Source organism: Osmerus mordax, chromosome 9, assembly GCF_038355195.1.
Source record: "Osmerus mordax isolate fOsmMor3 chromosome 9, fOsmMor3.pri, whole genome shotgun sequence".
In the NCBI taxonomy this organism is placed as follows: Eukaryota; Metazoa; Chordata; class Actinopteri; order Osmeriformes; family Osmeridae; genus Osmerus; species Osmerus mordax.
The window spans coordinates 16209962-16224294 of record NC_090058.1 but is presented as its reverse complement, the minus strand read 5'-3'; the positions used below and the strand labels follow the sequence as shown (position 1 = coordinate 16224294).

The 14333-nt window shown below is 41.9% G+C and overlaps 1 protein-coding gene across 3 annotated transcripts; it reads left to right on the top strand.

Moving 5' to 3' along the window:
• Positions 1-952: 952 nt before the first annotated feature.
• mapre3a (microtubule-associated protein, RP/EB family, member 3a) lies at positions 953-8446 on the top strand. 3 transcript variants are annotated; one of them, XM_067242934.1, is made up of 7 exons: positions 953-1017; positions 2065-2192; positions 2415-2554; positions 2669-2870; positions 3814-3953; positions 6587-6739; positions 6916-8446. In XM_067242934.1, the coding sequence occupies exons 2-7, from the start codon at positions 2072-2074 to the stop codon at positions 6982-6984; spliced, it is 825 nt and encodes a 274-aa protein (XP_067099035.1). In that variant the 5' UTR covers positions 953-1017; positions 2065-2071; the 3' UTR covers positions 6985-8446. The 3 variants fall into 3 exon arrangements, with proteins under 3 accessions (XP_067099035.1, XP_067099036.1, XP_067099033.1); XM_067242935.1 differs by having other exon boundaries at positions 2409-2554; positions 2669-2825; XM_067242932.1 differs by having other exon boundaries at positions 2409-2554.
• The last annotated feature ends 5887 nt before the right edge of the window (positions 8447-14333 follow it).

Below are 14333 nucleotides of genomic sequence, written 5' to 3'. Positions count from 1 at the left end.
AACATGCGTTATGTAGAATATTTAACAATTGAAGAACCCAGTGGTGAAAATAGAATCTCTTTCAGGTCCACAGGTTTCTAGAACGGAACTCTTGCTAGGTCCGAAAGAACCATGCACATTATGGACTTTATAAGGATTCTGGAATCTGTTGAGCGTTCTTCTGTTGTAACTAGTGATTCTATTTACACCGTTAGCACTTTTTACAATTCAGTACTTTTGGCTTTGCACTGAATTGCCTGACTGTTATATCTGTTGATTGACATTGTCCAACATAACACCACTGTGAACTGGAAACACAAACATACTGACAATGGATCCAAACAATGTCAGAAAACTCTCCCTATATGCCATTCAATGTCTTTCAGTATAACAGTGTAACTAAGGTATGCTTGTTCAAGTGTTAGAACAAAGAAACACACTAATGCTATTCAGTAATACGTCATCATCCACTGTCATTTAATTTCATTCTGGAGAATAATCTTTTTATTTCATGTTGTTTATCATTGCACAATATACTTCCGATAAAAAACTGCAGTGTAGAAGTCCTACCGGTGCTAAATAATGTGTTCTGGATTGTGCTTTATTTTATCTTATGTCTTGCAGCTCTTTACCACATGATTGAGTGCAAATAAACCACACTGAAATGTCTGTTTGACATTGTCTTATTCTTGGTTGAGGAAATTTGGCTTGGCTCAGCCTACTTGTCAGATTACGTCATTTAGTTGAACATTAAGAAATGTTCAAGTCCAACTGGATGAGGCCACCGATATTGCCGGCCGCAGCCAGGCACGTGTTGTTTAGCAGGAAAAGTCCTATTTATGTGCCACTTCTAACAGCATGGAGCCGGGCGCAGGCGCATTGGGTCATGGATTGTTGCAGACCGAGCGGCTGTAGCGTAGGGGGCGTCTCGTTACTAACCACTGCACAGCGCAGAATCTGGCAACGACGGCAGCGACGGGTATTGGCATTAGGAATACTGCCAGCGTGATAAAAACAGAAAGAGAGCACTGGAATACAGTGAGTAATGAGTGAATTTGGCCTATTGGAAATTACTTGAACAAATTTACCAATTCCAAATGACATTAATTCGTTTATTTGTAATGAGCAAGACAGCATTGTGTCATTCCAATTCTGCGAGGATATTTCGCCTGTAGTGAGTGTGAGGTAACCTGGTCAGAGGCCTGTAGAGGGGGCCGCTCCGTAGCAACAATGTTGCGGGTTTTCACACCCGAACCAATAAATGCATGGGCTAATGTATTGTTCTCTAAACGACCAGAAAACGCCCAATTGCCACTTAATATGTTTCAGACTACAAAACATTTTAAATGCTCACTTTTAGCGCGCATACGGCCCTTTAAAGGCCTATAGGCAGTTAGTCGGGATAAGGCTTCATGAGAATAATGACTTCTTTCCCAGACTACATGATTCTTAAATGGGACGATAATTCATATTTTGATCAATGTTAACCTGCAGACTCAAGGGTCAAATACCATGCTCGGAATTGAACCAAAGCTATTAATATAGACTTCAGATATCTAATTGTACGGTGCACGATTTAGACAGAAAGTGCTACTGTACGCGAGTTGCATGTGCAGACTATTGTACTATGTCGCTATGCCAGCGAAGGATGCTGAAATGATTGATAGGCTGCTGACAACCAACTATGCAGATAAGATATTCGAAATACATTAGCCTATTCGCCTCGGGTCATATAATAGCTTCAACCCTCTTGTGTCCAAAGGTTTTTGTGTCTCAAATGATTCAGTAGATGAATTTCACTGTCTCATAACTGTGCTTTCAGAGCGCTTTAACAACAGTACAACGCCAAGTAATTTATATGAAGTCAGCCAGTATATTCCCAAGGAATAAGACAGATGTATGGGGTTGTTCTAGGGTTTTCTTGAACATTTAATTACAATACTTTCTAATCTGATTGTATTACAGTGGTCTTGGCCTAACCACAGTCCTTTCCCACAGTGTAATTATACCAGATATACCATCTGTAAGTATATACATTTATGTTTGGTTTTTGAAATAAATGATTGGTGGTTTTGTTTGTTTCAGGAAGGGTATGGCCGTAAATGTGTATGCTACATCCGTGTCCATTGACAACCTCAGCAGACATGACATGCTTGCGTGGGTCAATGACTCCTTGCATCTCTCCTACACCAAGATTGAACAGATGTGCTCTGGTAGGTCCTCTGATCCAACTGGAGAAGTTTTCTTATAACCCTTGTGTAGTTGAATATTAAACCAACTAACTGAGTACCTGTTGTTTTTAGAGGACACTGTGTAACACTGTTCAACACTGTGTAACAGTAATTACATTATGATCATTATGGTCATAATTTGCATTTTGAGTCAAGGTATTTATATGCACATTCCTCTTTTCTTTTTCTATCTTCCAGGGGCAGCATATTGCCAGTTCATGGATATGCTTTTCCCAGGCTGTGTGCTTCTAAAGAAGGTCAAATTCCAGGCCAAACTGGAACACGAGTTCATCCACAACTTCAAGGTTCTGCAGGCAGCCTTCAAGCGGATGAGTGTTGACAAAGTCAGCTTTTTGAAATAACTTAATTAACATTAGAAGCTAAGCCCCATAAGAGCTTCAGCAAGTGTCATCATCTCACCAAAACATTCTCACATTCTCACCTCTTTACAAATGCAGATAATCCCTGTGGAGAAGCTGGTAAAAGGAAAGTTCCAGGACAACTTTGAATTTGTTCAGTGGTTCAAGAAGTTCTTTGACGCCAACTATGATGGGAAGGAGTACGACCCTTTACAAGCCAGGCAGGGTCAAGACGTTGCACCTGCTCCCAATCCAGGTGATCACTTTATCTACAAACCCAAGAGAGCTTGGCGAGCCCCAGGTAACCCAACCCCCGGTCCTGCCTCGCTGCACCTTGCCCTCCCCTGAGCTTTGGATGGCTCAGAAGTGCTCCTTGCACGCCGCTGGTGTGTGCACGATTCACAGAATGATTGCTGTGCTAGCCGTCCATTTCACTAGGCTAGCGTTTCGGCTAGCTTTTAGTAGCAGCACACCACATGTGATGGTGTCTCTTTGGGTCATGGTCGGGTCACCTCAACCCCAAGTGGGGCGGCAGCTTCAGAGGGGTCAATGATTGGTTGAAAATCAATGCAGAAAGTGATGTTGATGACAATTTGCATATTTACATTCCAACCACACAATTGGTCAGAAAAACAATCTTGTTGTCAGTCTTATTTGGAAATATTTAGAGATGGAGAGACAGCACCAGATGATGACTGAGATATTTTTTGTGTGTGTATGATTTGCTCTGAAACTTAGACTGATGTTTTCAGCCTCAGTCTCAGACATGCCTTGCGTGGAAGTAGTTTATCATTGCATTGGTATTATTCAGGTGAACACATTCATGCTGACTCTGAGGTGCAGCCAGACCAGGTCTTGATTTCAGACGTTGGTCAGTGGATTTGTCTCATTTGTTGATGCGGAGGTTTAAAGCCTCAGCTAATGCAATGCAACTTAATAATGCCAAAACAGAATGCTGCAGTGTGTACCTGAAACAGTCATGTTTTATCTAAAGCACTAACAATGACATGTAAAACAAGAATATCCTTTTTAGTGCAATGCTCCAGATTTAAAATGATCAACTGTAAAGTGCCTCAGATTACAACATTAGCAACACCACAGGCACCACATCATGCTATGCTGGCACTCCTCTTCCCTGCAAAGTAGGCTGCTATAACAACAGTCAAGATGGCATGTGTGCCTAGTAAAGAAGCACTGGGTTTCTGCTGCTGCTTATCATCTCTGACCTTCTCCGACACCTCCAGGACCACAGAGGACATCTCCAACGGTTCCCAAAAACATGCCCACTCCCCAGCGGGTGATGACCGCCACGACCATCAGGAAGAACCCGTCACTGGCCAGGAACGGGGGCAGCGATGTGGAGATCTTGGAGCTAAACCAACAGGTAGAGTTCCAGGGAGGGTAAGGAGGCATTGCTACCTCAGACAGCTCAGATTACCTGACACACACCTGTTACAGGGGTCACCTAACACATCTGTCACATGACACACCTGTTATAGGGGTCACCTGACACCAACCTGTCACCTGACATGTACCTGTCACCTGACACACACCGGTTACAGGGGTCACCTGACACACACCTGTCACCTGACAAACACCTGTGAACTGACACACAGCTGTCACCTAATACACACCTGTCACCTGACACACACCTGTTAGAGGGGTCACCTGACTCACACCTGTTACAAGGGTCACCTGACACACACCTGTCACCTGACATACACACCTGTCACCTGACACACACCTGTTACAAGGGTCACCTGACACACACCTGTCACCTGACACACACCAGTCACCTGTAACACACCTGTTACAGAGGTTACCTGACATGGCACATATCCAGTTGGGTTTTGAGAGCAGGCAGATGGCACATATCTACAGTTAGGTCCATAAGTATTTGGACATTGACACAAGTTTCATAATTTTGTCTCTGTATACCACCACAATGGATTTGAAATGAAACAATAAAGATGTGCTTTAAGTGCAGACTTTCAGCTTTAATTTCAGGGTATTTACATCCAAATCAGGTGAACGGTGTAGGAATTACAATACATTTTATATGTGCCCCCCCCCTTTTTAAGGGACCAAAAGTAATTGGACAATTGGCTGCTCAGCTGTTCCATGGCCAGGTGTATGTTATTCCCTCATAAAGGGAGTTCGTTATTTCATTGACAAGGAGCAGATAAAAGGTCTAGAGTTCATTTCAAGTATGGTATTTGTGTTTGGAATCTGTTGCTGTCAACTCTCAATATGAAGTCCAAAGAGCTGTCACCATCAGTGAAGCAAGCCATCGTTAGGCTGAAAAATCAAAACAAACCTATCAGAGAGATAGCAAAAACATTAGGTGTGGCCAAATCAACTGTTTGGTACATTCTTAAAAAGAAAGAACGCACTGGTGAGCTCAGCAACACCAAAAGACCCGGAAGACCATGGAAAACAACTGTGGTGGATGACAGAAGAATTCTTTCCCTGGTGAAGAAAAACCCCTTCACAACAGTTGGCCAGATCAAGAACACTCTCCAGGAGGTAGGCGTATCTGTGTCAAAGTCAACAATTACGAGAAGACTTCACCAGAGTAAATACAGAGGGTTCACCACAAGATGTAAACCATTGGTGAGTCTCAAAAACAGGAAGACCAGAGTTTGCCAAAAAACATCTAAAAGAGCCTGTACAGTTCTGGAACAACATCCTATGGACAGATGAGACCAAGATCAACTTGTACCAGAATGATGGGAAGAGAAGAGTATGGAGAAGGGAAGGAACTGCTCACGATCCAAAGCATACCACCTCATCAGTGAAGCATGGTGGAGGTAGTGTTATGGCGTGGGCATGTATGGCTGCCAATGGAACTGGTTCCCTTGTATTTATCGATGATGTGACTGCTGACAAAAGCAGTAGGATGAATTCTGAAGTGTTTCGGGCAATATTATCTGCTCAGATTCAGCCAAATGCTTCATAACTCATAGGACGGCACTTCACAGTGCAGATGGACAATGACCCGAAGCATACTGCGAAAGCAACCAAAGAGTTTTTTAAGGCAAAGAAGTGGAATGTTCTGCAATGGCCAAGTCAATCACCTGACCTAAATCCAATTGAGCATGCATTTCACTCGCTAAAGACAAAACTGAAGGGAAAATGCCCCAAGAACAAGCAGGAACTGAAGACAGATGCAGTAGAGGCCTGGCAGAGCATCACCAGGGACGAAACCCAGCGTCTGGTGATGTCTATGGGTTCCAGACTTCAGGCTGTCATTGACTGCAAAGGATTTGCAACCAAGTTTTAAAAGTGACAATGACATTTATGATTATGTTAGTTTGTCCAATTATTTTTGGTCCCTTAAAAAGGGGGGGGCCACATATAAAATGTGTTGTAATTCCTACACCGTTCACCTGATTTGGATGTAAATACCCTGAAATTAAAGCTGAAAGTCTGCACTTAAAGCACATCTTGATTGTTTCATTTCAAATCCATTGTGGTGGTATACAGAGCCAAAATGATGAAAATTGTGTCTATGTCCAAATACTTATGGACTTAACTGTATTTAATATGAGTATGTGGTGGTTCTGTAGGATGTGGAGTGTGTATCAAGGTTCCCACATGAGTTTACCTTCTCCTGTTTGAGCTTAAACATGAACAAACATGGAAACTGAAAAGTGGAGGGAATACGTACACTCTGGAAACATAATACTGTATGTATGATCTCTCCAGTATGCTTACGGTGCAATACTAGACTAAACTAGAGCATAGCACTCTGCTATGGATACTAAACTTATCAGTCAAAACTTAGTACGGTATAGCATAGTGTAGTTCAAAAATAGTATACTATATATACACGTTTTGCCCATCATGGTGTGTCAGGTAGGTACTTGAAGAAAGGTAAGTTCACAGATGTACAAAGACAAACGATGATCTACAGGCTCCTGGAGGAAAACAGGGACAAAACAACTATATCTGCAATATCTTTAACTGCCCACTCTCTCCTGTTTTAAATGACTTTTATTATCTTACCCTACGTAGTTGATGGAGCTGAAGTTGACTGTGGATGGCCTGGAGAAAGAACGCGATTTCTACTTCAGCAAACTAAGAGATATCGAGCTGATCTGCCAGGAGAACGAGAGTGAAAGTAACCCCATCCTCAGCAGGATAATCGACATTCTCTACGCTACAGAGGTACACAAGAATAAAGTCCTGGTCTGAATTGAACTGCACTTCATCAGGCATCCAATGAGAATAATACTGTGACAGGTAGTGATAGTTGAATTCCTGATGAACAGTTTGTCATGAAAGGGGTGGGGGGGTCGGAGGTCGCGAACACTGAGCGCTGTCTCTTCATGTTTGTGTCTCAGGACGGCTTTGCAGCCCCAGACGATGATGGCCTTGATGAACAGGCCCATCTGGACCAGGAGGAATACTAACCTCTTCACTTCCCTCTTCTGTGATCCCTCTGTCCACAAGCCCCCTATTCTCCATCCTTTTCCCCCTCCTGTCCATATCTCTTTAGTCCTACTTTACTATCTCTGCACACCACACTCTATAAATACGCCCTTCATTCTTCCTCTTTACCTCTTTCTCTCTCTCTTTTTCTTTCTCTGTCTTCATATGTATATCTGTTTTTTTCTTCTCTGAGCCCCCACCAGCCATCGACATCATGTACAGTACATTTCAATGCCATAAGCTACCCACTTCCCCTTCCCCCAGTGACCCAGTAGCTGCAACAGTAAATTGACATATCCCAGTCGTTTTAGCATGGTGCGTACGCAACACACATATAATAGCCAAGGAAAAGGCTTGAGCTAATGGATTGCGGACCTGATAGAAGCTGTAAATACAAAAAAGGACATTTTGATTTTTAAACTAAGACGACATCATTGGATTTTTTATTTTGCGCTGTTTTGATTGTAATCCAGATAATGGAAAACATCACTTGCATGATAGATCAGGCTTCCATCAGAGTTACATATACATTTATGCATTTAGCAGGAGTTACTGATACTAACAACAGCTACTTTAATATAACAACCAATGGTGTTTCATTTGGAGAGAAAAGGTTCTTATTTATTTAACTTATGTTTAATTTAACAATGAAAATAATTGACACAAATATTGTAAGAACAAGCATATTATGAAAGTCGATTCCGATCTGATTTGTGCTTAAGGCAGTAAAGAGTTTCTTTTTTGAGGGTGTATTTAAAGGCATGTGGAAACATCAGTTTGGTTCCGATGTCATATGATCAATGCTCTTTGAGGACTCATTTTTCGACTAGCTACATATCTCAGCATGAGAATGTTCCACTTTGACCGTGAATGGGTGACATATTTGTAAATTTATAATGTGGAGTTTTTGTTTTTTGTCAAAGGTTCTTAATCTTTTTTTTTTTTTTTTTTTTTTTTTTTTTTACATTTGTCAAAGTATTTCCGATTATTTGAGTATTTAGCTACTGATCAAAGGGGAAAACCATCATAAACAGTAGGCCTAGATTACTCTTCAAAGTGACTTCGCAGCAAAAACGTTTGACTTATTTGTGAATGTGCTTCATGGATAACAGGACAACAATCAAACAATTACAATCGTAGTTTGTTGACATTCAAGTTTACCGCTAATTTGATTGTGTTTATTGTAGCGTCAGTTGATTTGCTGTAAATTATTGCACAAGGGAAGCCGTGACCAAGGACGTCCCGGGGGTCTGCGACCAGTTCATAATGATGCTGGTCATCCATCATGAGCATCAAATGCACTCTCCCTGGCTTATTTTACTTTGCTAACTTAGCCTACAACCATCTGCTACAACGGAACTCAACCTGCATTCTTGCATTGACTGAGTAACAGTGTTGGAATAACACTCATCTTTGAGATTTATTAATTAAATAAACAGTTGTGAAAGGAAAAGCTTGCATTTTTCGCAGAACATAGCCGATAGGGTTCGCCAACAGGTCGATCGAGAGCGCAACACGCCACGATGACATTTAGAAAGTGGTGAATAAAATCTGGCTCACACAAATGTCACAGAAGTGCCCTACTCTTTACACAATCATTTCTCCACGGTTATTACTTGCAATTGGCTAAAGTTGCCAAATATAATGCTTTTTTTTTACCGATCTCAAGTAAGCTACAAATAGCTAATGACGTCGGCGCATATGCCTACTGTCTTGACAAACTTGAAATAAGGAAAGTGGATTTGCTAGCTAGAAGCAGGCTAAAGGCTACACAAATTCAGTTGCATCACGCACGCTGAGGCGGGTGCAGCTTCTCCATGCAAGAAAGAAACAAAAACAAAGACACCATTTCCACCAGGAATGGGAGTCCCAGTTGTCAAAAGGATTGTCAAAATGTGTGCTTGACATGCGGTGGCATCAGAGTGCGAATTATACAATGACAATCGGGGAGGTCAACTTCTCCAGGACGTGTATCGACCCCCCCGACCTGTTGTTTTTACCTCTTTTGTGGGGTCCAAGTCTCAATTAGGGGGGTCAGACCCCCACTAACCCCCCGTAATTCGCACCCTGGGAGGCATAGTTGGGTTGGAAAAAAGGCAAGATGGAGCGGCACCAAAATGTACAAGGACAAATTCCAGTTTCACAGCTGGTATCAGTAGGCCAATGCGTTTGGAAAAGGTTAGTGAACTAAAGGCACAATTGCAGAAGCAACAGTCATTATTCACCAATCTGGTGGATAAATAAAAAGCAACAATGGACGCCTCAAAATATCTGACCAAGAATAAAAAGTCATTTACTTTTGTAAAAGGTTGTTTGGGGATCACGAAAACGCGACGTTTCATTTTTGAACCAGCTCTGGTTCAAACTACAGACAAGCTGTCGCGGGATTTAAAAAAAATCACTGGCTCTAAATGACACAAAAATACATTGTACAATTGTGTCTTTTAAACACCAGGTGTCAGCATTGCTCAACACATTTCCAGAATGAAGTTTGATGTTGTGTTTTGGTTACACTACCTATTCAAGTGCATTTTCGTCACATACAAATATAGCCTATATATTTTAACGTTGAAATATAAAATCAAAACAATGTATAACATCAAGCGTCTCTTTATAACCATCTTACCTACTGAACGTGAGCTCATACGGGGGATTCCCTTCTCAAACAGGCGACTGTTCCCCAGCTTTATCTGAAATGGTAGAGCGCTTAGCATGTGAGAGGTAGCGGGATCGATGCCCGCATCCTCCAATAACCATATTCTACTTTTGTATGTGGGAGGATGGGTAATATTGAGAATGATACCGTGTGAAGTTGGTATTATTACTGTATGCTTTGTTTAGTAACAACGAACTTCAGCCGGAGTTAGCATGCTTCACTGCACCTCCCCCCGTACACAATTAATGTTTTGAGGAAATTAGAAAATAAAACACTGAATTTGGTTACCCGTTTATTCACCCCAAAAATAATCATGATGCCCTCTTCCCGCTTATAAGCAAAAAAAGAAGATAAAACAAAAAAAAATACTAACTCATCGGTACAGAACAGAAACGATACAGGCCATTTTAAACCACGAACCGCAATGTCAATGTAGGAACAGCAAAAATTATTTTTATTTTTTATAACGTTTCAGGAAAGGTATGTGCACTGTATTACAAGATAGAGGGAAAAAAAACTAACAAGCAAGCATCACTTCAAATGAATGACTTGACATTCTCTTGTGGCCCAAACAGGCACCTGTTAACCTGGGATGTCTCACAATATAACTAGTGTCACTCACCACACATCTGGATACAGATTAAAGTAACAAATAGTATCTTAAATTAACAAATCAATCATTCTGGATCAGATTGGATGTGTTTGCTTTCAATCAGTGTTTGAACTGTGTCAAAGGTGTTGCGGTTGCATTTCCCAAGGGTGTGTGTGGGTGGATCCAACCAAATTCATAGTTTTCTCGAGGGAGGGGGGGGGGGCACAAACAACACATTCTCTAGGTTTTATTTTTTGGATACACAGACAGAGAAAGCTGGAGAGGGAAAGAGAGAGAGGAGGGGGTAGAGAGAGAGAGAGAGGAGGGGGTAGAGAAGGGCATACAGAGAAAGAGGGAGGTTTTCTTGGTTGGCCATTGATTTCCTTCAGGCTTCGTTATTGGTTGCGAGAGAGAGAGAGAGCTCCTCAGACGCCCAGCAGCTTCTTGGCCATGTATCCAGGCATGCTGTAGATGAAGAGGACCACTATGGCCAGCAACAGCAGCGCCACCACCAGCTTCATGATCAGCCACTTGTAGTTGCAGGCTATGTTGCGGATGGCCTTCAGGGGCATGAGGAACCACAGGAAGGTGGTGTCTGGACGACTGAGGGTGGAGGGTGGGGAGGGATGGGGGGTAGACAGGGTGATAAGCACGGTTGGTTAGATGGTGTCCATGAAGAGGGGTTTCCAACGCTAAACTGCACCATTTCGAAAGCCTCAAGGCTTAATAATTTTGCATGTAACAAGACAGTAGTTTACAGCAATGCTTCTGCGACCGGTAAGGGCCGCGTTTCCAAGATTCGTTAAGAAGCTCTTAACGCTAAGAGCTTCTTAGGAGTGTTCTAAGAGCGTTCTAGAGTGCTCTTAGAACGCTCCTAAGAAGCTCTTAGCGTTAAGAGCTTCTTAACGAATCTGGGAGTGCTCTAGGAATCTGGGAGCGTTCTAGAGTGCTCTTAGAACGCTCCTAAGAAGCTCTTAGCATTAAGAGCTTCTTAACGAATCTGGGAGTGCTCTACGAATCTGGGAGCGTTCTAGAGTGCTCTTAGAACGCTCCTAAGAAGCTCTTAGCATTAAGAGCTTCTTAACGAATCTTGGAAACGCGGCCAAGGTTGTTTTGTTGACAGTTGTAACATGTGAGTGTTATCAACATCAGTAGAATTCTATTTACAGCCGGGACGAATGACCACAAACCAAACTTTCCTTGTCACAGAATCTGAGCTGTCAGCCATGATCTTGTGAAGCACATATTATTGATTGCCTTATTTAAGGTTTACAAATCAGTGCACGTAGTGTATGACAACATAATAGGTACCAAAGCAGAAAGCAGTCATGACAACGATGTTCTGTACACAGAAAACAGGACCCAGTTTGTTCTTGTTTGTTTATTCACAAGTACCAGGGCTTGCATAACGCTACTGCACACTGTTGAACAACGAAATACAAACACAGATTCATGGAAACAACCATAAGATAGCAGTTTTTAACAGAATACTAACTGGTCAATCACTAAATAGTATAACGGATTTCAAGCAAAAACAAAATCTAAAATCCAAATGTCATAACTGTGTTTCTAAGTCCAAGGAAAGTGTACAGTCACACCCTAACAGAACATCATAACACCTGCAGTTCCTTGTATGACAGATTAAGAATATTCTTTGGTTTCTATGTAAACTGCTGCAATGTGTATGTTTTAGAGTCAAGGGAAAAAAAGTTTCTCCAAGACCAGATGGGAGAAGCATACCACTCGAAAACAGCCCAATCTAACTGAAGCAGTCGCTCTTCGTTAATTCTCAAGCCCCCAGCAGCTTCTTGACCAGGTAGCCAGGAATGCTGTAGAGGAAGAGGCCCAGCAATACAACAAGTAGAAGGGCCAGCAGGATCTTGCAGATCAGCCACTTGTACTGTTTGCAGACCAAGTAGCGAATGGCCTTCAGGGGCATGAGGAACCACAGGAAGGTGGTGTCTGGACGACTGAGGGTGGAGGGATGGGGGGGCAGACAAGTGACAAGCGCGGTTGGTTGCTCAACATTTTATAGCCAATTCCTGGCCTGAATACGTCCACTGCAAACATTTATCATATTCTCATGTAGGCTATATGTTAGTACATGTAAACCAGCAGATACAATAAATAAATAAAAATCCTGCATTAAAATCATTCATGATGACAGTTTGATGTATGATTTGAAATGGTCATTTATTATCACACTAGGATTTAATTATCACGGCAAACAATTACACTGCACTGAACTGTAAGTACAAAAATGTTTAACAAAACATGTAATTATTACTTGTGAATGAATATCATTCACGTCTTACGAAACCTAGTCACGCGAAAGTGAATGAGATAAACAAATATTTTCTGTTACTCTTCTGAGCCTATGCAGGTCACGTGAAAAATGATCCTAAGACTGGTACCCGAAAGATGAACAAATTGTTCACGTCCCGACCGTGTCATGTCGTCGGCTAAAAGATTAGTTCATCTGCCGACTGGGTCTTCGGGTCAATGATTAATTCATCTGCCGACTGGGTCTTCGGGTACGAGTCTTTCGATCCTTTTTCACGTCACTCTTCGGGTACGAGTCTTTGGATCCTTTTTCACGACTCGTACCCGAAGACCCAGTCGGGAAATGAACAAATAATGGCCGGGTTTCCCAGATTCGTTAAGAAGCTCTTAACGCAAAGAGCTTCTTAAGAGCGTTCTAGAACGCTCTTAGAACGGTCCTAAGAAGCTCTTAGCGTTAAGAGCTTCTTAACGAATCTGGGAAACCCGGCCAATTTCTGTTTCCTCGACTGATCCTATACAACAGGAGCCTACCGATGCGCGGCCACAAGAAAATTAACGAATCACTCTTTGAGAGGACTCGTTAGGCTACTCCTGAGTAGGCCTACTTGTCGTAGGCAAAATTCGTTTAAAATGAACGAATCGTTAACGAACGACACATCACTACCCGCAAGGCATATGAGGTACCTGGCACAGCGAACAGCTAATGGCCGGGTTTCCCAGATTCAGAAGTTCTTAGCGTTTTAAGAGCTTCTTAACGAATCTGGGAGCTTCTGAATCTGGGAAACCCGGCCAATGACTGACTGCTAAATTATATATATTTTTAACTGCACTATGCACTTAATATGCAAAAATAACATATAGGCCTAGAATCCATGCTGCTATTCTGCACTTTGCACTTTACTCCTATATTCTTATAGTATATGTTGTTTTTTAATCTGTTGATTGTTTGCACTATTGTCAAATGTTAAAATGTTGTATTATGTACATTTGGAGTATGGGGAAACGCAATTTCAATCGTCTGTGCAATTAGCCTTGTTGCATGGTCTGATTGACAATAAAGTTCACTTTGACTTTGAACAGGTAGCCTAGCAAGAGAAGCAAACCCTATTCTATGTGTTTATTAGGGCATTAGTGGACGAGCAACATCAGTATGTTGTCAGTCAAAACGAAACTAGCTATCAACTAAGTGTTTCCCAACCGGGGTGCCGCGTCTGATGTGATCTGTGATACGTCCTCTAAGGACCCGGCAATTAAATCAATTTCCCGGCACATTTGCAATGTAATGCAATGCATATGTGCACACCGCCCCCTACCGAACAAGATGGGTAGCTCGGTCAGCAGGGAGCTGAAGAAGAGCGGCTACTGACGTCACTCTGCTGCGCCGCTCAGATTGCTTTCTGGTTTTCGAATTATGGGCAGTAGCCTACTTTGCGGGCAGACCACGAAAACGAAAAAGCAATGTCCGCTCTGTTTTCTTTTTGATTATGGCATAAAATGTGCAGTCTTGAATAAGAAAATGAAAATGAAAATAGAATGATTGATTACAAATTGTATTTATGAGTCCAATAATGCAGCCACATTCTTAAAATGAAAAAGCATTTCTGCAAATGCATTTTAATTTAAATTTTGGTCACGATTTGCTTCCATATTAGTCGAGCCTGCCACTTATCACCCAATCAAAAAAAAAAAGAAAGGTTCTACACAATGGCTAATCACAAAATAGCACTATTGTATCTGGGTAAGATTTAACGCAACAACCAATGGAAAAAAAGCATATCCTGGCATTGTTCACGTGATTC